The following is a 25,203-nucleotide window of genomic DNA, read 5'->3' on the forward strand; positions in this document are numbered from 1 at the left end:
AAATGAATATATTTGTGATATATATATATTTATCCCTCTCTGCCTGTGTAACTTTATTATGCATCTTATTCCTTTACACTTTTAGAATCATAAGAACACAGAAAATGTGTCAATAGTTTTGTTCACACAACGGCCCTTACCTTTGAAGTTGAATTAACAATGACGACTATAACTTTTAGTTTTTGTCCGTGTAGACAACTTTGTAGTTTAAAACTACAAGATAACTTTAAGTTTCTAAACCGCAAGATAACCACTAGATTTGTTGTGATTAACTTGTGGTTTAGCAAGGACCACCTACTTAGTTGTTAAACTATGAATCATGTGGACAAGCACTGCAGTTATCTTAACCATAACAGTCATAGTTTAATGTTGACTCCTTAAATAAAAGCTCCCGGTGTTTGATGCACGAATCAGGCGCGCATCAATAACAACTCATCTTCTAAGTCAGAATATCATGTGAACCCACTTGTTAAATTAACTCCGAAGTTTAGCTAGCTTCAAAGTTGGGTTCTTTGTGTGAACAATACCAATGTGAGAGCTCGGTAAAGGGTCAGTTATGTGAACTCTACCTCGAGTACCATCAATCATTACAATATTATCAGAGCATAAAAAAGTAGTCAATGAATGCATATTTTTACCAATAAGCATTTTTTAGCTCTACCTTTACATATTTAGCATTTGGATGTAAGAAAACTACTGACAGATTATATCCTGACATTTTTAGCTCATTCCATGCTCAGGCTGGAAAAGGTGTTTGATATTAACAAAACAAAAATATTCACAGATATTCTTTTTCTACCAGGCACCCGATTGAATTGATGTGAAATTGGTGTATTTATCAAATAAAACACATTTTGAATTTGAATTGAATTTTAGGTTATCCTTAATAACACAAGCATTTTGGGGCACATGCATTAATATAATCTAGAAATGAAATGGAATAGTGACATTCACTTCTGGGGGAGGGATTAACCAAAACAAAAAACAGGCTTCAAAGCAGAGTTTGGCACTACAGCAACATGGGACGTGATGAGAAAGAGGAGTAAAAAAAAAAAAAGAGAAGATTATGGAAGAAGAAGTCTGTGTCATGTAATGCTGTATTAGCCCTGTTATTTAACTGAAAACATTGTCACTTTTAGAAGTGCATCTTGCCCCCCCCCCCCCCCTCAATATTGTTACGATACTGCAATAAATAACAAATATCGAGTGTGATATTTGAATTTCCTTTTCTTTTATTACAGGAAATTGATTATACATTAAAGGGGAAGTTCACCCCGACAAAAAGTTTATTGTAAAAATAGCAGAAAAAATAATAAAAAATATTGCCGAAGGTTTGAGAAAAATTCGTCAAATAATTAAAAAGTTATTAGAATTTCAATTATATGATTTGTGACGTCATATGCGAGCAGCATTTCTACATAGCGAATGGTAAAATATCAATGAAATGTCATTTTCTCTGAAAATTGAAAATTGTTTTCACTGTACCTTTTGTATATCAATAGACAAACCATTTCACACCCGATCATGAATAGAAAACAAAATTAAGTCTTCTGGAACCATACAAAATTTGACATTCATGCATTTTATATTACATAACACATGGGGCAGCTGCTCGTTTATGACGTCACAAATCCAAAACTTTGAACTCTAATAACTTTCTTACTCTTTAACGGATTTTCCTCAAACCTTCACCAATATTTTTTATTATTTTTTCTGCTATTTTTAAAACAAAGTTTTCTTCAGGGTGAACTTCCCCTTTAACAATCATAAATAAAACATAAATAAATATTGATCTTACATCTCTTGAGATTGCGATAATAATCCAAAGTAAATTCCAGTATTTAATCCAAGTTGGCTGGGAAGATTCCTTATTAATGCTCGCGATGATGAAACTGATGTTGAAGCACGATGAATAACAAGAGTCACTGTAATGAGTTGAAATGTCCGTGAAGAAGATGTTAACAGTCAATTTCAGCAATGGGCTGAGTGTACATTAAAACCGTTGATGATCTCAAGAACTGAGAATTTCTCTCTCAAAATAACTGCAAAACTCTAAGTTCTGATCTGATCTGATGAAATGATCTGGTATGATATGATGATGTTCTTGAAGAAACTGTCACCTATATACACATTTCAATTATTTTAGATACTTCTAGTATTCACTTTAAAAGGAACATTCTGCTTTCTGGAGTAATCGCATTCTGGAAGACTCTTGAATGACCTCAGTGAAATTAACATATCAACAAAATAGCTAAGCCTATTGTTCATTTCCACTAACCTGGCACCAAGTCATTAAAATCAATACAACCATTTAAAAAATATTTACTGGTCTTATTTGTTTTTTACCAGAATTCAATTGATATTGCGAGTTTCAGGTTGATTTTAAGTGAGCTGTTTAGAAATCAACTGGACTAAAGTGAAATGGAAACCTAATAATTTTTTACCATTTTCCCTATTTTGGTTTAATTTTCAATACTGATATTTTTATAAGCTAATATTTTTTTCACATTTTCCCTTTTTAAGTGACATCTAGAACACTGGATAAGAAAAGTAGGCCTATATAACTGAAACTAGTCTTAATCAAATATTGTTATGCCTAACAGCTAGAGCTTTCATTGTTGCTTGGGTGACAAAATCCTTACAGGTTGTTGAACCGCAGGGAGACATGGATGAGGCTCCCCCCCCCCCCTGTGATTTTCAATTAATTTGTGGGGGAAAAGTTGACGAGATGGAACCAAACTTAAAAGAAAAAAAAGATGAAAAGATAGTTATGCAACTCTATACTACCACTGGGTTCAAAATATCTCCTTATTAGGTTGTCTTGCCCCTTAACAATTCTTTGACTTCTCCTATGTCACTGCCAGTAGTGTACACAGGGGGGGGGGTGGTTAAAGGGGTTCACACCCCCTAAAATATTTTTGAAACACAAGGCCCCCCCAAAAAAAATATATATATATATCTATATATTTTTTTTTTGCTTGTCAAGTTGAGACCCGAAATGACATAACATTTTCAGTGAAGACCTTTTCTTTCTTTCTTTTTTTTTGGTTGTCAACATCTCATTCAGCTTGTTCGAACCCCCTCCCGGCCCCCTTTAAAAAATCTTGCATGGATACGCTACTTGTCACTGCACTTGGCAATGAGCGTTCCATATAGTAAGTTCATTCGATATTTTCATGATTTTTTTATATTAAAATGCCAGAACAAAAAAATAAATAAATAGGAGAGAAAGGGGATCGATGAGCATTGCTATGTTCGTTGTTTTGGGGGCGGGGTCAAGGTCGGTCAGCATGCATATGCAATATATGGGCCTAAGGGGGCGTGGGTCTTCTTGTTTTCACTTTATATTTCATTGCATTTTTATTTTTCATTTATCTTTTTGTGTAATAAAATCCGCCAAAGTGAAACATGGTGGAATTTTAAGGGGGAGGGGGGTTAATCTATCGGGTATTTTTTTTTTTTTTTACAGCTACCGTATAATCTTCCGGGATTAATTATTTTGTACACATCATTATTGGAGGCGTCACCACTTTGTCAGAGTCATGTGAGAGAAATCGTTTAAAAACCTTTTTATGATGTCTATGCTGCCTAGCTCAAAGTCAAGAAGATCGGAACTGTATATTCTGTATTTATCTTTTTGACTGCGATATGTTTGGACACCTAATTCTGCAAAATGTGGTGTTATTAGCCGAAAACATGGTCCCCTTTCCGTCAGCGTAATTGAAGAAAAACTACAAATCATCCGTTCAGCTCAGCAGCTGGAGAGAGCGGACGATCTCCTGATTTTCCCCCGAGTCTGGAGCGAGGGGTATTATAGGCCTACCGTTCCGTCGTTGTTGTAGACGGTACGCCGGCACGTCACATTTCTGCAGACTAGTTCAAGTTTCAACTGAGAATTCTTTCCTTGGATAATTTATTGTCATCTACCAGTACCAGCGATACTAAAACAAAATGGGAAATTGCCTAAAATCATGTTTTGGGAAAGTAAAATCAAAGTGAGTGAAATTAAGATATGTTGATTGTTGTGTGATCGGACATTCATTTCAATTCTGAGTGTGTCTGTGATTTACTGATTAGACCAAAACTTTAAAGCTTCAGTCTCAGCTCTGTAACAACGTATTTTGGTTGTTACACTGAACTGCGTTGGCTCACTCACCAATGAATGGAGATTATAGTAAAATGTCAGAAATTGTTGAATAAATCCCCAGAAACGACGGCTATTCCTGTCTAGTCTGTGATGTGATGGTTTTGGTTAATTTAAGGTTGTTGTGTTCTTATGTCTGATTTTCTACTCATTCCTGTCTGTATTTGGATCCCCTATCAAGTGTGTTCATTTTTCAGAAAAAGCTTTGTCCTATGTGTAAATTGCAGCTGATAAAGAATCAAGTAGGCCTAGGTTCTACATGCTGTAGTTGTACAATTAAATGTAATTTTGATAAATTTGTGTATCTTTATTTTTATTACAGGAAGACAGATTATTTTTCAGGACGATTCAACAACTCATCAATCGACATTGAGTTTGAAAACCTTATCGAGGATGTAAGTTAAAGTTCTATATGCTGATACTTTAAAGGAATGAATGGTTTTTAAATTTTGTATTTCATGTTTTTTGGTCATGTGTGCATTCTTTACTTCAGTTTGAAGTACTGTTAAATGTTCATTATTGATTATAATTATTAATTTGAAAGTGAAAATAAACTAGAGAAAAAGGAAGGTAGAGAAAGAAAGATATCAGAGATCTGGGGACTGTTTTATAAAGCTGTTTGCTAGTCAAGACTAAGAGTGACTTTAAAAACCACCAGTGATCCTTTCTTGTGGTAAATGATATTCACCATTAAATGTTCATTGTTGATTATTTAACATGTACATGTAAAAAAGGTTCACCAGTCATTCTTAATGTTGCTCTTAACTTACGAACAGCTTTATGAAACACCCACGTGGGCTGTTTAAGCTTATACTCCTGTTATGTGATAAAAAAATAGTCACAGGTCATCCCCCCCCTCATAAAATTATCTTTGCCATGCCCCTGTACCTGCATAAAATTCAGTACATAATTGAGCTGTAAAGCTTGCTTTTTTTAAACCCAACTCTGAAGCATCAAAGTGGAGTTAACACTGAATGTCATAATTATTAGATTGTAATTCAAATCTTGCATATTTTTTCAATCTTTATCATAAACATTTTCTTAATAATTATTATCCAGGGGCCCTGCCATTACAAGTTGCTTGCCATTTCATACATGACTTTTAAAAAGGAGGTGGGTTGCCAGTATATGGTGGACACAAAGCTCGTACATTTAAAAAAAAAGAAACCTTAAAACAATCATCTTTGATTTCAGAGGACCGCCCTAAACAAAAGTATTTTGCAATATTTTCCCTACAAATCCCTACCCGCTATAATGCAATGGTTCAGATATTATATTTTGTTGAAAAGTATACCCTTTTCCAGATTTTAGCAATTTTGATACCCTTTTAACTTAACTGAATAAGCATTTAGTAGCCATGAAAAACAACCTTTTAACAACTTTTTTTGATGGATTTGGTGTCCACCTTGCAATAGGAGTGCACCAGCCTCTTTTTTTATACTGTGTGTGTTTTTTTCATCTGGATATTTTACAGAGAAAGCATGACGTTCTCACAGATGATAAGTACATTTTATGTTGATTTTTTTTTTTTTTTTTTTTTTTGATGATATAAAGAGGAACCATACTCACACTGACAAATAAATTTCATGTTAATTTAGTTGTTTTTTTTTTCATAGGATGATGAACAGAGGAACCACGATGTTCTCACAGACGATGAGAGAAACCTCCTTCTGAATAGACGCTATACTGATCTTGTTCAAGAGCAACAGAAAATTGATGCCAAACTCGACAAAGAGGTAGAATGAAATCCTTCTTCTTTTAGTGTAGATCAAATAGTTCAATCCGAAACATGTAGTCTGACACAGGGGGTGGTCATTGTTCACTCACTGTATGGGGGCCAACTAGAATCAAATGACTTAGGTGTAATAATGTGTCTAAGTCATTCCAATGTGGCATTTTATGAATGTGGAATATTATTAATTCATTAGTATTACACATCTAGATTTTATGGTAAAAATGAATGACAAATTTCCTCTACTTCAAGGCAAGTGATAAATCAGGTATTGGCTCAGTAGCCATGTTTTCTACAAATTTAAAATTTCTCTAAAAATCATTGCCAAAAGGAATTGTTATTTCAACTCTTATAAGATTGTGCCCTTGTATTGTATTCACCCATTCAGCTTGTAAATATTGCACATGTCAATTGCTCATGCAATATTCATGAAATTGAATGCAAAACATCCAATTTATCATCAAAGAACAGATAATTGCCTTTAGTTGGATATTGGAAAATATTGAACAAGCTTGAGAAAGATATTGGTAGGCTTGTCAGACAACCAAGTAGCATCTGGTTTTGCCAATGGCACTCGCGCTACTGCTTTAGAACCTTGCACTAGTATCATCAGAAGGTGTGATGTGGTATGATTACAGTACTCTCCTCCATACCCTTTTGTGAATTCGCTCCTCGATGAATCGTACATGCCTATGTGATGAATAAGGGATTAATCATATTATTATTACATTTAGGATCAATAAACTGACAATGTTGGGGTATCACCATAAAGAACCCAACCAAGGTTTAGTTGTTTTAATTTTCTAAATTATTATGAAAGTATAACTCATATATATAATAATAATAATACATGAGATTTTTATAGCGCACTCTCCATCTTGATTAGATGCTCAAGGCGCTTCAGAGTAGAACAACAAAAACTATTTACATATAATACATGTCTGAACAATAGGTCAATGTCTATCAAAAGGCACTCTTAGCAGGTATGTTTTCAGGTTGCCCTTGAAGGTGGTCACTGAAGTCTGGGTGTTCAAACTCTTTTGGAGAGAATTCTACAGGCTAGGACCAGCATGAGCAAACGCCTGTTGGCCCCCCCCCCCCATGAATTCTTAGCAACTGGAATTTATAAGAAATTAGATGATGAGGCTGGTAAATTTCTTGTAGGTTGGTAATTATGCATCAAAGACCTATTGTAACTGGGGAAGTTCCATTGACTATATTAAAAATCAAAAGAAGGATTTTAAAGGATGGTTATCAAGTATTGGAACAGTTATTGATGTAATTTCTGGTCACTGGGCAAAGGTCAAATATCAAATATGTAAAAGGATTAGATACAAATAATAAAAAAATACATATTAAGTCTTTTTTATTTACTATGCAGTTGGCATTAGAAGAAGAGAATGCACGTTTGGAAGAAGAGGCATACAATGCAGCCAAGCAGGAAGCTTCCCGGGCCGCCAAGAGGGCGAGGTTACTTGAGATGGAGAAACAAAGAACGAAGTCACAGCAGAGCAATGGATCAACTAAGGCATGGCTTGGAGATGATGCAGGAGATTGGGAAATGTAAGTTGATATGAAATAGGGGTTAGAGGTCGTGAGAAGGGGGAAGGTGGCGGGAGAGCGAGGTAACAAGAGAAACAAAGGACAAAGACAAAGCAGAACATGGCATGGTTGTACGATGGGGGGAGGGGGAGAAAAGAGAGTAAGGTAACTAGAGCAGAGCATGCCTTGTTGGGAGATGATACAGAAGACCTAAAGATGTAAGTTGATGTGATAGAAAGTTTTAAATAGGAACAATATATTGTAGTTGTGCTAGTCTTGTTTCTAGACCCATTTGATGATCTACATGTAAGTTCAATCAGGTTCTGTGTGTGCAATCTATTATCCCACCGCTGCCACCACCATATATAGATAGCAGGACACGACAGCCAAAGTTAGTTTCACTTAATTCAGATAACATTTATTCTAAGCAAACATGGCAAAAATATCCCCAATGGAGATACAATAGGGAGGGTACCCAGCTGCAGATGATACGCAACCCAAGTTGCCACTGTTTTACTCTAAATTTATAAACAATCATCACTTTGCTGCATTTATCATGATTTATGTTTACTTTGCAGAGCAACAGAGGATGATTTTGAAGCATTCCTAGACACAGTAAAAGCAAAATCTGAAACTGTGAGAGCAAGTGGTGAGTAGAACTCTTAAAAGCATGAAAATTGCCTCTGTCCTGTCCAAAATGGTCTATCCTGCTATGGAATCATGGCATAAATATCCTTATTTTATTGATAAGAATTTTATTTTCTCAGATTGTTTTCTTGTAAATTTAAATTTTAAAAAATACATGTTTTTCCAGTATGTTTTTATTATTTTGTTTTTAACTGCAAGTGTTGTTCATTATCATTGATTTTTAAAGACCAATTTTCATAGCTTACATTTCCACAATACACATGATTATCCATTTGTGGTTTGTGCAGGCTATTTTTGTACTATTAAATATCATTAATTTATTATTTTAATGGAGAACACCACCCATAATGTATTCTTACTTTTTTAAGAAAAATGCCATAATGTACACACTTCCCCATTGTAAATGCAGTAATATCTTCCATTGTAAAAGGGAAAGTCATGCAAAACAAAAAGTTAATTTGAATGAAAAGAGTAAAATCATACAAGCTTCAAGCTGAAAATTTTCATCAAAGTGTAAGATGTGAAATAAAATAAAAAAAGAAAAAGTACCAAAAATTATAATTGTTTTGTGAAAAATAAACAGAATTTGAAAATGTTATAACTTTGTTATTTAACATCCTAGTTTGCTGAAAATGATAATGATGTGTTTGAGTGATTCTTCATGTTTGCTTGATTTATTGAAATCAACTCTTTGTAACAACAGACTTCCTCTTTAAACTCTTGTTTATTGTTGTTGTTTATTTGAATATGAAAATTTCTTGTTCTGGATATTGATTTCTTTGCTTTTTATATTCAAAATCCAGTCCAAATTCCCCATTAAAAATCTCTTTATTTTCCTGTAAATATGTAAATGATATTTTGTCCAGGGTTTTGATCTTTTAGTTGGGAGCAAGTACAGTCTTGTCGAATTTAATGTTTGATTTTGATGGATTTTTGCATTCATTCTTGTTTATTAGTTCCTAATTGCATGTTGGTTCATAACTAACAAAATCATGTAGTAAACTTAAAATTTATTTTTGTAAAAGTATTGCAACATCCTTCAGAAATGAAATCTAATTATTTGTAATAAAATCTCCACAAAATCATTTTCCTTTTTTCAACCACATTCCATCCTCATTTGTTTTAGAACTACCTTGGTAGCTATAACACTTCGACTCTGTAATCTGTGCAAACCTGTCTCTTAATTACAAAATAATGGCGTTTCCTGTGGGCTTTGAAATATAATACACCTATGTTTTATTGCAGAGGACTGTGTATGAACTTACATGCAAAGTTGTTTATGAAGGTAAACTGCAATGGTCCTAATATTGCTGTATTATTAAGTGTGTAGTTGTTTCCAATACTGAGTTGTACACTCTCTCTGTTTTTGAAAGTATTTTCTAGAGTGTTGTCATGGAGTTCCTTGAGACATTGAAGAAAGACTTGGAAATCTTGTTTAGTTTTGTGATATTTTTATTTTCACTGATCTAATATGTGGTCTGGCGCACGTACAATATCGATCAAGACATCCTTGCATCAATTTTTAGTTGAGTTTGGACCTGTTGATTTGTGATGGCATGGCTTTAGATGTTGCTTTTTGTTGGCAAGTAATTGGAGTTGTTGCACATGAATGTTTTTCCTTGTTGATATATATGTTTATCTTTAGAATCAGAGACTATGTCTAACCTTGAATATTGAAGACTTCTAGTATTCAAGACACATGAATCAAAATTATCCAGGGTACATTATGTGACTTACATATTTGTTTACCTCAAACTCGCCTGGCTCGTTTCATCATCATTGATTTTGCTATTTTAGGGTCTTCAAACAAAGAGCTTGTGACAGTTCTTTTACTGTTGTTGCTGCTAAGCTTTGGAATGATCAACCAACTTTCCTGGGGACTACTGCATCCTCATGGACAAGTTTAAGAGGTTCTTGAAATGTTGTAACTGTTTATTGGCCAATATGTATGATTGTGATGCATCCCAGGGAAAAGGCTCTATACCAAATACTCAATGGGTGATTTCGATTTCAGTGTTTACCTTTTGGTGTTGGTGTTAGGTCAGTTTTTACATGAGTGTAATACCAAACATCAAATTGGTCCGGAAAAGTATCCACTAGGTGTTGAGCTGTCAATATTTTGATGTGGAATATTGGTGTAAACACAGAATAGGTTTTGGAACTAGGAAACACAATCCAATCGTGCTTTCAACACCGTTCAGCAACTCCTACACCAGAATAAAAATCATTCAATGGATTGGACTGGATTGGAAGACATACATTACTCTTAAAAGTGTAGATGCTGTTGTGGAGATGGTTGTGTTGTGTCAGGTGGCGCTGGTGCTCTTGGTTTACATTTTGATTCGGTTGGGTTCTTTACCTCGGGCTTAATATGCACAATTATGCAGATTTGGCATCAGAAAAGTTGTTGCAGGAGAAACTATCATGGAATCTCCTATGATGCTGTAACCTACTTGTGATATTATGCCAGGAGCAGTATGCAGGTAGTAAAACTATCTTTTCTTAACTTGAAAGAGGAGTTTCTCAGTTCTTATTTTCCATGAGAAATGATTGTTGCAGGAGAAACTATCATGGAGTCTCCGAGTGATGATGTGGCCTACTTGTAATAGTGTGCTCGAAGAAGTTTGCAATTGTTCCAATAATCTTATTTGTCTTGAGATGTTACTTAGTCCTCATTTCCCATCAGAACAAATGTTGTGGGGGAAACTATCAATGGATCTCTGTATGATGTGTCAACCTACTTGTGCTTGTGCTACATGTAATAGCAGTGTGCAGGTGGTTCAACTATCTACACCTGCATGTCGTGAGATAAATAGGAGTCTTGCAGTTCTAAGTTTCCATGAGAACAGTGGTTGTGAGAGAAACTGACATGGATCTCTGGATGATGTGGTAACTGAACTGTGAAGGTGTGTCTTAAGCAATGTGCAGGTGGTCCAACAATCTACCGGTACTTGTCTTGAGAGAGGAGTTTCTCAGGATTTTTTGATTTTCCATCAGAACAATCATTGTGGGAGAAACCAGCATGGAATCTCTTTCATTTGTGATGTGGCGACTTACTCATCATCCAATATTCAAAGATGGAGTCAATAAGATTTTCTAAATGTGTGGATTTTTCATCAGAACAATTAAAGCAGGAGACACTCTCATGCCCTTGCTGGAATGTCAACTACCATGACAACAGTGAAAATTCTTCTTCCTGATTGGCTCTTCCAATGGTCTCTCACTCTCATACCTGTCTAATCTCACTCAATCTCAATCTCATTCATGTAAAACAATCTAACTATAATCTAAGATCTAAATCTAATGCCAGTAGAGTTATCCAGATTCCAAGATGTCGAACCAATGCTGGCAAGCGGGCGTTCCTAGCTACTGCTCCAAGAACATGAAACGATCTCCCCAACTTTGTAAAGAATTCCGTTTCACTCAATGTATTCAAGAAAAATCTAAAAACACATCTTTTCCGCTAACTCCCGCTTGCCAGCACTGGTCTTTTATTGTTTAAATTTTCATTTGCATTTATGCGTGTTTCTATGTTTTATTTCTCCTCTCAATATAATGCGCTTTGTATCTTGTATTAGAAAAGGCGCTATAAAAATGTATAATTATTTATTATTAAAGTTGACATTCTAGCAAGAGTTGCTATCATAGCAACATTTTTATGAAAAGGGGAACTTAAGATTCAATGAGAGTGTCTCCTGCTTTGTTTTGATGAAAAATCAGTACATTTAGGAAAACTTATCAACTCCATCTTTGAATATTGGATGATGTTGTGATAACCTACTTGTAATAGTGTGCAAGGAGCAGTATGTAGGTGATCCAACTATCTTAAGAATTTATTTCCAATATGTCTAATTAATGCCAAATCGACCAATTGCCAACTTGTCTAGTGTCATTTGGTCTACCATTAGTTCATCCACTCACCACATAATCTACTTTTATTTAGTCTGATGCCATTCCGTCTTATAACCAGTTGGTCAAATAGCCATTTAGTCCATATACCATTTGGTCTAATTGGACTAAGTGTTAAATTGTGCAAAATGAATGAAAATGAAATGCATATTGGACCAACTGGTTATGAGACGAAATGGTGATTAGACAAAGTGACGATTGGACCAAATGGTTAATGGACCAGATGGTTGTGAGAAAAAATGTTGATGGACGGTATGGCATTAGACTATTATAGACCATGTGGTGAGTGGAGGAGTTTGCAGTGGACGAATGGCAATTCACCGTCTAAAGAGGGATAGTTATCAGTTCTAATTTTCCATCAAAACTATCGTTTTGTCGAAGAACTCTCATAGAATCTCTAGATGAGAAAACTACTAGGAACAGTATGCAGGTAATCTACTTGTCTTGAGTGAGCATTTTCTTTGTTCCATGATTCACTCTTTCCATTTGTGATATTTTGGAAAGAATGCCTTTAGAGACCTTGGCCAGTCTTAAGAATCAAAGCAGTACAAATTATTTCCCATAATCTCTTGATTTATTGTTATCTTGTTCTACAATGCATGTATTCTCTGGCCTTCTCTGAGGACGTACCCTAAGGTGAAAGCCAAGGTCCCAGACCCACGAGGTTAAGGACTAGATGTCAGGTTTCAAGGCCACAATTTGTTCTCTAGGCTAGCTATGAGGAGCATAGCTGAAGATTTCTTTTTCAAAGTGGTAAAAATTTTGTCATGAAAAGGCAAAAATTTTAACACCAACTTGTCTGAGTTATACCGGTGATGCATTAAAGGTCTTCAGTCTTCACTGAATGGAATAAAGACTAAAGAATAAAGTTTGGTCTTTTTGACCATTTCTCACATTCACAAAATCTTTAGTATGTAGCTAAATTTGCTTAATATGTTTTACAAAGTAAGCCTAAATACTCCCAATTACCACTTCCTTACATGTACATCTTACTCTTTTTAGCTATATTATTTTTCCCTTGTAAAGATTGAAGGGAATCATACATTTTTATCTCATTTTATTTTATTTTTTTACTGTATTTCTTACCAGGCCTATCCGAGACTTGAATTATTTAAAAATGGTGACAAACTTTAAAATGCTATTAATTAAATCTTAATCTACATGTACACATATGTGTAGCATTGTAATTTTCACTAAATTTCTAATCATAATTAGTTGCTGACAATATATTCTTTCTGTAATCTCCATGCTCTAAATCTGTGTTTCTACGTTTGGTAAAGAATAAGTAACAAAAATATCATGCAACTTTATACTGATACAGGCAAGAGTGTACAGGGCATAGATCATGAAAATGTCCTTGATGGTAATACAGGAAATCATTGGGATTACTGTCAATACTAATCAACCAATAATGAACACTCATTATGGGAGCTCATCCTGATGTGTAGTCAGTTTGATTAAAAACAGATAAACAATATTGATGACAGTTTGGAATAAAAAATAAAGAGGTGGTCTATTTACTGCATTACATAACATTTTGGCCACACTACAATTTGTTTATATATTTACTATATTTTATTTCTGTCTATCATTACACTGGATGAATTTACCTGTATTGTATTGAATTCTCCAAGAAACGTGCAAAATTGTGAAAAAGTCAAGAAAAAAAAGTCAAGAAAATGTTTCTAAGAATTTCATGAAAAAGTACATAGTTATATTTTTTAAGAACAAGTTCAAAAATGGTAAGCAATTTTTAACCGGCCCATATACAGAGCCTTAAAATCATTCAAAATACTGTAGGGGAAGGCGGGGTAAGTTGAGCATAGGGGCAAGTTGAGCCACCAGCCCCAGGCCAATAATGAATGAGTCAGACATTGTGGTGGTGTCATGTATTGATGACCCATAGCATAACTTCTATAAACCCCACCACATTATTTTCAACTTTGAAACAAAAAGTAGTTTTTTAGAGGGAAAAATATGAATTTCAGCCAAAAAAGTAAAAAAGAGTGTGAAATAGATAAGTGCTTTATAAACACACTCGTCTTTAAATATAATAAAGACATGATAACAACATTATTAGCCCAGGTATGGATCTTCATTCTTGTCATAGTCTTTTATATAATGTATGCATAATAAATGTGTGGATACAAAATTATCGCACTAAGTTCGGACTGGGGTAAGTTGAGCCAAACAGCATGGGGCAAGTTGAGCCATGGTAATTCCTATGGTAATATATCTTAAAAAACAAACAAACCATAAAAATCGATTGAAATGCTGGCTGAAAGGAGCAAATTAATGACTGCTCTTTTCCTTTTAAAGGATGTTAGTATTTATAAAGAATTAGCAAGTGAAAAAAATTTTTAAAAAAAATTGACATGCTGGTTCTCCCCTCATACATTTTGTACATAGTTTTTGTGGCTCAACTTACCCCAGAAGGTGGCTCAAACTTACCCCATATATGGGGCAAGTTGAGCCATTTGACATCGTTTTTTTCAAAGGTCACAATTAAGGCCTGAGTCTCGATTATTTTGAAAACCGGTGTTCGACAGCTCTAATTCGATCGAACATCGATGCATCGAATATTGAAGGCGGGAAAATTTTAGTCTTTTGTTTTTGCGTCGATGCGCTTTGCATAAGCGGGTCATTCCACGGGGTTGGGGCAACAGCACTTTTTTGTGTTCCTTATGAATTGTTAGCTTTATCCTGAAAATGTGTTTGGTGTTTTGATGTTGCAATGTGCTTTTGTTGGAAGGCAGTTATGTAAGCAATTACTTGATGCAGAAATAAAAATGTTGAACTGCAAGTATTATTGATGGTGAGACTTTAAATGATGATGTCCAGACTCTTTTTTTGGGTACCAAGTGTGACATCCAAAATGGTCATTTTCAGTTGAAGATATCTAATCAAAAGATAAACTTAGTCAAATTCAAATGGCCATGATTGATAAAGCAACATTTGTTTAATAACAAAACAGTAATGGGATAGCAAATGAAAAGAGACTTCATATCATAAATCATTCCTACAACTCGGCATACCACCGTTACATGCGATGTCCGCGTTTATTTTTTTCTGTAACGGCGGTAATGTGGTAAATATCTAAAAATCAGAAATCATTTTTTCCAAAGTTATGTGTCAGAAATAAAGGGCAGGCAGTAAGCAACTGTTCATCAAAAGATTAGCTTTGAAAACCTATTGTAATGTCATCTAAATTAATCGAGGGTCGCCGATGTTTTGGGCGATGTCCGGGCCAAATTTGTAACGGTGGATCACATTTCATCGCGTATGTAAGAAGGAGACACCGGAGAAGAGACCGTCGTTGTATCAGACGGACGGGATGTTAGCCGAAATCCACATGCACATGAACAGCTATGATAGCGGGCGTTTTGAAGCATTGCAATGGGGAATATTCCTGCAATGTCTCTGTAACGGTGGAATGGATATCCACGATGTTTTCCCTTTCAAAGCGACGTAAGTACGGAGATTTATCCCGATACTCGTGTTTTGAAACTAGTTAAACCTTATCTTTAAAATGTGGAACTATATTACCATGCAGAAAGTGTTTTTAAGTTTGAAAAATCTCGCTAATTTTCCACCATCTTTCACTTCGGTCCCACGTATAGCTTCTCGTGTAAGTGAAATATGTGATTGAGACATTGCCGTGTTTGTTCCAGATTTGCTGAATGGTTCCGAAGAAAATAATGCTTTTATTACTGTAATTCCGTGCAAACATATTTTGAATGGTAGCTGACATGATTCAATCGTAATTTAGTTGATTTTTCTTTACACAAAAATATGTTGATTCAATAGGCCAATGGATACTCAGAAACAGCTCTTTCACTGTCTGATGATCATGACGGTGACATCTCAAATTTGGTACAAATTTCTCCTTGTTTAAATTGGCTCCTACTGATTCTAGGTAATATGGGTATCAAAGACCTGATGATCAATTTTGAATTTGCAAACAAAATGAGAACTTAGAACCAGTGGCGGCGCCACGGGGGAGGCAGACCCCCCCAAAAAAAAAAAAAAAAAAAATTTTTTTTTTTTTTGCTCGTCAGCTGATCCCAGCCCGAAAGGAGGGGGAGGGGCAAAATAATTTTTCTGTTATAACCCCCCCTACACATAGTAGATGGGCTTTGTGTATGATGAAGCATGGGAATAATTCAATTTCTAGTAATTCTTAGCTGTAGGCTTAACCTTCCCAAAACTTCATCTTGTTGAATGTTGGTATACTTTTCAGCACTTATTCTTTTTCCCTCATTTCTGTCTCCGTTTTTTCAATTGTATTTTTTTATTTCTATATATTCAGTTGTTAAGGACTTTTTTCAATCGTATTTTAATTTATATTTATTCAATTGTCAGGAGAGGGGGTGGGTATTTGTTTTATCAGAAAGCAAAAGCCTTTGTGATTGTTTTCAATGTGATTATTTTTATTGCAATATAACGACATTTTAAAAACATGTACAAGCGAAGAAAAGAAAAAGTGACACAATCGAGTTTGTTTCACAAGAGTTTATTTGCTGTATCAGAAGGTAAATTGCAGATTTGAATTCCATTAATTCATTTAATTCCAATAAAACATAAATATATTATGTAATTGCTTGAACAATTAAACTTCATAGATGAAAATTAAATAGGATGGTCATACAAAACTAAATGGAATTGTCGAGATAACCACCCTTGATTATAATGCAGAATAAAATTAGATTAAATTCATCCATTGACAAACGAAATAGATAATTTATGAAAAGGTATCGGTAATGGGCAAGTAATTGTATTGTGAAAACAAAGTAGACCACAAGAAAGCAAATACAAAAACCTTGTATAAAACATAACTTTATATTTAATTTATGAACTAGGAAATGATGAATTCTAATTGCTATGAAAAAAAATACAAAGCGAGGGTGTATTTTGCAAGAACAGATCAGATTCCTTGTCATTGCCCTAGTAATCCACCCCCTTATAAGCCTGAGTCATATCGATTATTTTGAAAACCGGTGTTCGACAGCTCTAATTCGATCGAACATCGATGCATCGAATATTGAAGGCGGGGAAAATTTAGTCTTTTGTTTTTGCGTCGATGCGATGCGCTTTGCATATGCACTACGCACTGACGGTATGCGCTGGGCCGGGTGAGCGTTGCACAAGCAGATGACAGAGCAAAGTTCGTTTGTATTTTCCATGATCACAAAACACAAAAAAGGCCGGGGACCAAAGCAGAATTCTTCCCAAAATATCTTCAACAATGATATTTGCAGATGACAACATATAAGTTCAAAATGAAACAATAAAGACATGAATCACGCAGAGTCGATCCGAATGATTTTCGGTCGACTAGCATTCGCAGTCCATTCACCAGCCCCGTCCGCAGCTCCGTACACTCACTCTCCCGAAACGACAGGCGTGCTAGTGCTAGGCGTCAGCGCCAGCAAACAAGTGCAATCAACGGAGAGCGCTGTAACTTGCCTGAGATTGTGTAGTTGGATCCAAAATGAGCTCCAAATAAATTTTTAGGGAATAAATACGTAATTTTCTCTGGAAGATCATTTGAATTGCTATTCAATGCTGATATAACGATTGTGAGGAAAGATTGTGGAATATGAGTTATGACGATGTTCGAAAATTAATCCTGATATTGATAATGACAATCCAGTTTTTTAGACGCAATTATGAGCATGCGATCAAAATAAATACGAATGTTTCGAATCGAGCCCTAAATTCATCTAAATTATTATGATTTAACAAGATTTTATGGTCATACTAAGAATATTGACGATGTCAGCAAAGTATGTTATGTTCATATGGAAGAAATAATACTGGGATTATTTCTATTGTTATTCCATCTCTGGACGTCTCATCCAAGCTCCGAGAAAATAAGCACAATGCGCATGCGTGTTTGATGACGTATGACATATTTTCCCATTCATGAAATCAGAGCCCAAAAATGGGCACAAACTAGCTTCAAATTGATGGGAAAAAATATCAAACGCAATTTTCTCTGTTTTGTCATGTTAAATGTTATTATATGGTGATATTACGAACTTGAACAGAGTTTTTGCATGTAGACAATGTTCGAGAATCAATCCTGACGTGATGATTATTTTTTTTTAGACAAGTGCACTAGCTCGACTCAAGTCGATCGTCATGAGATGTCCGCCATTGAAAATTGAAACGAAATACAAACGTTTCACATCAAGCTCTAAATTCATATTAATGATTATCATATGCAAATTATTGTTAAATATTACGATTAAATAATGTTCTATGGTCATGATTTTAATATTGATCATGAAAGCAAGATTTATTTTACGTTGATCGCGTCAATTTCCGGCCATTTTCTGGTTTGATTAAAGAACAGTACTGCGCATGCACGATCGATGGCCATGACTTCCATTCATGAATTCATCGTGCATAAATTATCTCGGCACGAGCAGACGAGTAAGACTCGAACTATGATCGAAATAAACTTCAAATTAATGGTGAATAGCATCATAATTACTCATTCGGTTTCATTTTGGGGGCAATAGAAATCAAGTAAGTAGTAGTAAAGTTGGACATTACTGATATTTTGATGATTGATTGTGTAAACCAAACGAATCGGCCGGCCGACGTATTTTTTTATTTTTTTTTCGATGCACCGATTTTGCAAAATCTGCACCGGTGTTCGATGACATCGATCGAACACCGATTTTAAAATCGATTCGACTCAGGCTTACCCCCTTACTTTAATGAGAAAATGTCAAGACATGTACATGGGTAAGTGATTTCATATAATAATATATAATATCGTGGAAACAATCCAGCAAGTTTTGTTGATTAAAATGTAATAATTTGAATTGTGTAAAAAATAGTCAAACTTCCAAATAATATTTTTCTCAAATAACTACAGGTAGTCTCTGTTGAAGGTAAAAATGTATATCTTCAGTACATGAAGTGTCAATCCGTTGACCTGTACTGATGGCGAGGCACAATTCTACCTCTATCTATTTTGTGACATTGACAGAGTCCTCTTCCAAACTCCCAACTGACAGTTGTCATTGGGTCACCGATCTTCTTGAAGTTCATAAACTTGTAACCTGAATGCAGAGAGAAATATTGCAAGTTATTTCTTATTGTCAGATTTAGTGTACAGTGTAATAATTTTTTTTTGCATTTGCCAGTAAGAAGTTTACCATAGAGTTTTTAACCAAAGGAAAAGATTGTAGTTTGCAGTGTTATTCTTGAACATTTATTAGAATAGCTTAGTAGAAATAGTACATTTTACTTTCTTGTTCACAACTCTATGTTCAAACAACAGGTGTAAGTTTTTTTATTCAATTTGTCCACTAAGTACTTTACAATTGTCCTTTTGGCATGCTGGAACTTAATGTTTTATCCAATGCATTTATTCCAGTGATGACATGATTATATTTTACTTAATGTTATTTAGAACTACATTACCATGTAACTGAGGTAAAATAAGTTAGAGTAAACAAATTGAACAAGTTATATGTGTAAGGTACATGTATTAATGCATTGTCCATGAATTGCCAACTTTGTCTTGTTTTGTCTTGAAAAACCATACATGTAGCTTAGAGGAACTAAACTAGTACCTTTTCCCTACATCTTTTTCACCCGAGTATTGTATCAAAGGTATCAAAATTATAATCGTGTACATGTATGAATAAAAAAAACATTTTACCTGTTCATTGATGCATTTTAGAAGCTTGCCTGTAGATGTTGTATTTCTACACTTGAGTAAGATGAGTTAACTCGCATTAGTGTGTTGATACTAAAAGAATGGCAAGTACATGTAATACTATTCAATATGATCATTACAAGGACATGATGTCCATGTAACGGAGGTATGTACATTTGAAAGTAATATCGTGAAGGAGATATTTTAAAGTAATAAAGATTTGGAGATCATACATGTAAGCTAGCACTCTTGTTTTTTTCCCTTTAGACAGACGTCTATCTCTGGAAACAGAGATAGACGGAAGTGGAACCTTGAGGATTACCGTAGTATTATTTTAAATATAAATTTATCAAGAATTTTGTACATTTTTCCTTGTTTAAACTCTAATTTAAATTGCTTTTATTTGCAAAGAATTTGACATGAAAAAATGTTTTTTAGTATAATTAATTGATCTTGTGCAAATATTCTAAGGCATGAAGTGGAATTTGGTGTTTAATGGCCATTAATGGACCTTAACTTAGCAATGCTTCAAAGTATACCTCTGTTACTGAGACATGATGTCCATGTAACGGTGGTATGTACATTTGAAAGTAGAATCTTGAAGGAGTTATTTTAAAGTAAAAAGAATTGGAGATCATAAGATAATACTGTTTCGTTTTTTTCCCTTTAGGCAGAAACATAAATGTTTCCAGAGGTAGACGGAAGTGGAAACTTGAGGATTATCGTAGTATGATTTTAAATATAATTTGTCAATAATTTTGTACATTTTTCCTTGTTTAAACTCTAATTTAATTTGCGTTTATTTGCAAAGAATCTGACATGCAAAATGTTTTTCTTTAGTGTAATGAATTGATCTTGTGCAAATATTTTAAGGCATGAAGTGGAATTTGGTGTGTAATGGCCATTAATGGACATTAACTTAACATTGCTTCTAAGTATACCTCTGTTACTGAGACATGATGTCCATGTAACGGTGGTAACACCAAAAATAGAAGGTTAGGCCAGAAAGAGTAGTTTAGTTTTTCCAAAGAGAATATTCCATTCTGTTGAGGCATGACTTCTCTCAACTATTTAATTCTACATGCCATCAAAAATTCAATTTTCTAGACTGGTGAGAAAAAAGAACGACACAGAACATGGCACTGGTATACACACAGAGCATCAAGTTCCATTTATTGATGCTAAATCTTTCAAAATATATATGCCATGTTGGAAAGTGTGGAATAAAGTGACTAACAATGTTGTTAGCAAAATATTTATCAAGAGTAATGGAGATCAACCCCTTTATTTTGACAGTGGGAGAGCATAGTCTTAGTAAGGATGATAAATGATGTCCATGTAACGGTGGTATTTTGTCAAATCTTATTTCTCAGTTTACTCCAATATGCAGGGTGGTATGAAATGCCTGTAAGTGGATTTAGTTGAAGGATTGTCCCATGAAACATATAAGAAATAAAACATTTCATTTATTACATTTCTATTTTTTGACCCTGATGTCACAATTTTTGCCCCAACCCCATGGAATGACCCATAAGCACTACGCACTGACGGTATGCGCTGGCGATGGCCGGGTGAGCGTTGCACAAGCAGATGACAGAGCAAAGTTCGTTTGTATTTTCCATGATCACAAAACACACAAAAAAGGCCAGGGACCAAAGCAGAATTCTTCCCGAAATATCTTCAACAATGATATTTCCAGATGACAACATATAAGTTTAAAATGAAACAATAATAAAGACATGAATCACGCAGAGTCGATCCGAATGATTTTCGGTCGACTAGCATTCGCAGTCCATTCACCAGCCCCGTCCGCAGCTCCGTACACTCACTCTCCCGAAACGACAGGCGTGCTTGACGTCAGCGCCAGCAAACAATTGCAATCAACGGAGAGCGCTGTAACTTGCCTGAGATTGTGTAGTTGGATCCAAAATGAACTCCAAATAAATTTATGGGAATAAATACGTAATTTTCTCTGGATGGTCATTTGAATTGCTATTCAATGCTGATATAACGATTGTGAGGAAAGATTGTGGAATATGAGTTATGACGATGTTCGAGAATTAATCCTGATAATGACAATCCATTTTTTTAGACGCAATTGAGCATGCGATCAAAATAAATACGAATGTTTCGAATCGAGCCCTAAATTCATCTAAATTATTACGATTTAACAAGATTTTATGGTCATACTAAGAATATTGACGATGTCAGCAAAGTATGTTACGTTCATATGGAAGAAATAATACTGGGATTATTTCTATTGTTGTTCCATCTCTGGACGTCTCTCCTCCAAGCTCCGAGAAAATAAGCACAATGCGCATGCGTGTTTGATGACGTATGACATATTTTCCCATTCATGAAATCAGAGCCCAAAGTTGGGCACAAACTAGCTTCAAATTGATGGGAAAAAATATCAAACGCAATTTTCTCAGTTTTGTCATGTAAAATGTTATTATATGGTGATATTACGAACTTGAACAGAGTTTTTGCATGTAGACAATGTTCGAGAATCAATCCTGACGTGATGATTATTTTTTTTATACACCTATCAATTGTAAGACGCACCCCTTGACCCCCGGAATGGTGCGTCATGGGTGGGTCATTTACCAACAAATTAGTGACTCAGGGTACCGTCATGGAGGCAATTGGTCAGTCAGAGCATGGAGAATAGGTGCGTCATAGTCAGTCATTTTACCGGGGTGCGTCATAAAGCCTCAGCATGGTACGAACGGCTCTGTCCACGCACTTTACTCACGTCGTCGGGCGTTTGTATTTAAACCCTGCATGCTCATCGGGATGCTCATCCTTGGATTAAAATCTTGTCTTGAATTTTCTGTCACCTTGCATAAGAAGTTATTTCACTTTTCTTTAGATCCATTTTTATATATCCAGCCCGCAAGCCCGCACGATGGCTTAGGATGAAAAACAAGTTTTTCTTGCAGCGCGCGTCTCGTACGTCGTTCCTCTCAGATCAAAAACTGATTATCTTGGGGGGGGGGGGGTGTTCTTTGCAAAGGACGTCTTTCGTGTTGCGGATTTATGATGCGCCGTAGGACATTGGTTTTTTTTTTTTAATGCCTGCCAACATATTTTATTCATTTGTTGGTGAACAAAAACCGTTGCTTAATAATACCGTATTTGCCGGCGTAAAGGCCCCACCCCCATTTTGCGAATCATCTTTGAAAAAAAAATGCATGACAGAATACCCGGCGAAGTCGGAAAAAATCTTGGTTGGAAAATTGTTCAACAATCGCCGCGGAATGGGAAATAATAAACACGCATGCTGTAATTCTTCTTACTGTTTCATCTTTTTCGGAAGGCGACGCAAGGAAAATAATCCACCATCGACGTGAAGAAACGGCCGATCGAGGTAATCAAGCGCTGCGGATGAAAACAAGAGCTGCGGAGGTAAACAAGCGCTGCGGAGGTAAACAAGAGTGGCGGAGATAAACAAGCGCTGCGACAGTAAACAAGCTCGGCGAATATATTTTATTTCTTTCAATTAACGTCTTCTTTTCATACAAATAAAGTTGAAGGTCAAGTCCACCTCAGAAAATGTTGATTTGAATCAATTGAGAAAAATCAGACAAGCACAATGCTGAAGATTTCATCAAAATTGGATGTAAAATAAGAAAGTTATGACATTTCAAAGTTTCGCTTATTTTTAACAAAACAGTTATAATATATGAATGAGCCAGTTACATCCAAATGAGAGAGTTGATGATGTCACTCACTCATTATTTCTTTTGTTTTGTATTGTTTGAATTATACAATATTTCAATTTTTACGAATTTGACGATTAGGACTTCCTTGCCTGAAACACAAAATGTTAAAATAATGGAATTCCACGTGTTCGGGGAGGAATGAAACTTCATTTCACATGACAATGACGAGAAAATAAAAATATTTCATATTTCAAACAATAAAAAACAAAAGAAATAGTGAGTGAATAACATCATGGACTCTCTCATTTGGATGTAGCTGGCTGTTCATATATCTTTTTTGTGAAATGAAGCGAAACTTTGAAATGTCATATTAACTTTCTTATTTTACATCCGATTTTGATGAAATTTTCAGTGTTATGCTTGTTGAATTTTTCTCTTTTTATTCAAATCAAAGTTTTTTTGGGGGGTGGACTTGTCCTTTAAATAAATACGCAAGCACGGGCAGTGTTTCAATGTTTTTTTTTTTTATTGAAGTCGGTGATGTCACATGAGATAAATAATCTACAAGATGTACTGACATGCCATTGATTGAGTTTGCCGTGCCCGTTTGGGCATTTAGCATTACCTGCCAACAATCCGCTAGCATTGAGTGGGTTCAGAAGAGGGCTCTGCGTATCATTGCCTGGCCAAATGTCTTGACATACATTGAACTTCTACAAAGTATGAATGTGTCATCTCTTAAAGACAGACGGAGTGAGCTTCTTGAAGGATTTGCACGCTCGTTGCTAAAATCGAAACGACATCACCACTTCTTGCCTGAAACCCGTAGGGTTAGAACTGGTCTTTCCATAAGAAATGCACATCATCTTGAGATTCCTCAGACTAGAACAAAAAGATACCAACAGTCGCCAATCCCCCACTTTGTGCAATTGTTGAACTCTGTAATATAATGTAATTTTATATGCAGCTTTATTTTTTTAGCAACTGTAACACTTTTTGTACTCCACTTTGTTTATCTTTAATCTTATTGATTTTATTTTATGTTTGTCACCTTTTTATTCCAATGTTCTTTTTTTTACTTACTTGAGTTCCACTTACATGTAATACGACTATTCGATATGTAATTCTGCCCAACTTCAATGATTTTTTGGTTCATTTATTTATTTTTTACTATAAAGCATATACTGTACCAGTCACATTTCTTTGACTACCTATTTGCCTGTTTCGGCCGGAGAACATTGGATTCATTGCCCTGAATTTGCTGTTCTCTGGTTTAGGCAGGTAAACATGGTAAACGGGTGGTCAAGGGATTGTGACTGGTGGTGTACTATCTACAGCATATCACATGGTTAATTCCAGAAGTTCATACCAATTTATTGTAACATCGTATTTATTTCGCTTTTGTTTTATGACTGTCATACAAGGCTCAAACTAATTGGAAATTGCAATTATTCACAACATTGATTTGGTTTATATTTTTATAGGACTTATATATTATTTAATTTGTCTTGCTATTTACAATTTTTTATATCATGTACATATTTTTCTTGTTTTAAATATGATATTTTAAAAGTGTAACTTAATTTATATATGCTTTTAATACTTGCAACTTTGCTGATGTGATTTTGACGATGATAGTTTTACAATGTTATAATTTCAATCAATAATCTTTTTTTGAGATTGTCCAAATTATTTTCTCTGGCTTTATTTGTTGATTATTTGTCAAGCACTAGAATTGTGATGTAATCTTTTAATAATATACATGTACATCTTTACTTTGTAAATATGATAATATGAGTCTTCGGACTTTTGTCATGTACCATTTTCACAATAAAACCAGAATTGAATTGAATTGAATAAATAACGAGTGAGAGAGAGGTAAAGA

The 25,203-nt window shown here is 34.9% G+C and overlaps 1 protein-coding gene across 2 annotated transcripts in view; it reads left to right on the plus strand.

The window, feature by feature from the left end:
* The first annotated feature begins 3,490 nt into the window (after window positions 1-3,490).
* Window positions 3,491-25,203, plus strand: part of LOC121431539 (AP-1 complex-associated regulatory protein-like) — a 29,838-nt gene continuing 8,125 nt past the window's right edge. For both annotated transcript variants that reach the window (XM_041629059.1, XM_041629060.1), the window contains exons 1-5: window positions 3,491-3,995; window positions 4,467-4,539; window positions 5,761-5,880; window positions 7,258-7,439; window positions 7,997-8,067. In XM_041629059.1, the coding sequence (XP_041484993.1) occupies window positions 3,952-3,995; window positions 4,467-4,539; window positions 5,761-5,880; window positions 7,258-7,439; window positions 7,997-8,067 (490 nt within the window). In that variant the 5' untranslated portion in view covers window positions 3,491-3,951. The remainder of the gene's footprint in view (window positions 3,996-4,466; window positions 4,540-5,760; window positions 5,881-7,257; window positions 7,440-7,996; window positions 8,068-25,203) is intronic.

This window comes from Lytechinus variegatus, chromosome 18 (genome assembly GCF_018143015.1).
Source record: "Lytechinus variegatus isolate NC3 chromosome 18, Lvar_3.0, whole genome shotgun sequence".
Classification (NCBI taxonomy): Eukaryota; Metazoa; Echinodermata; class Echinoidea; order Temnopleuroida; family Toxopneustidae; genus Lytechinus; species Lytechinus variegatus.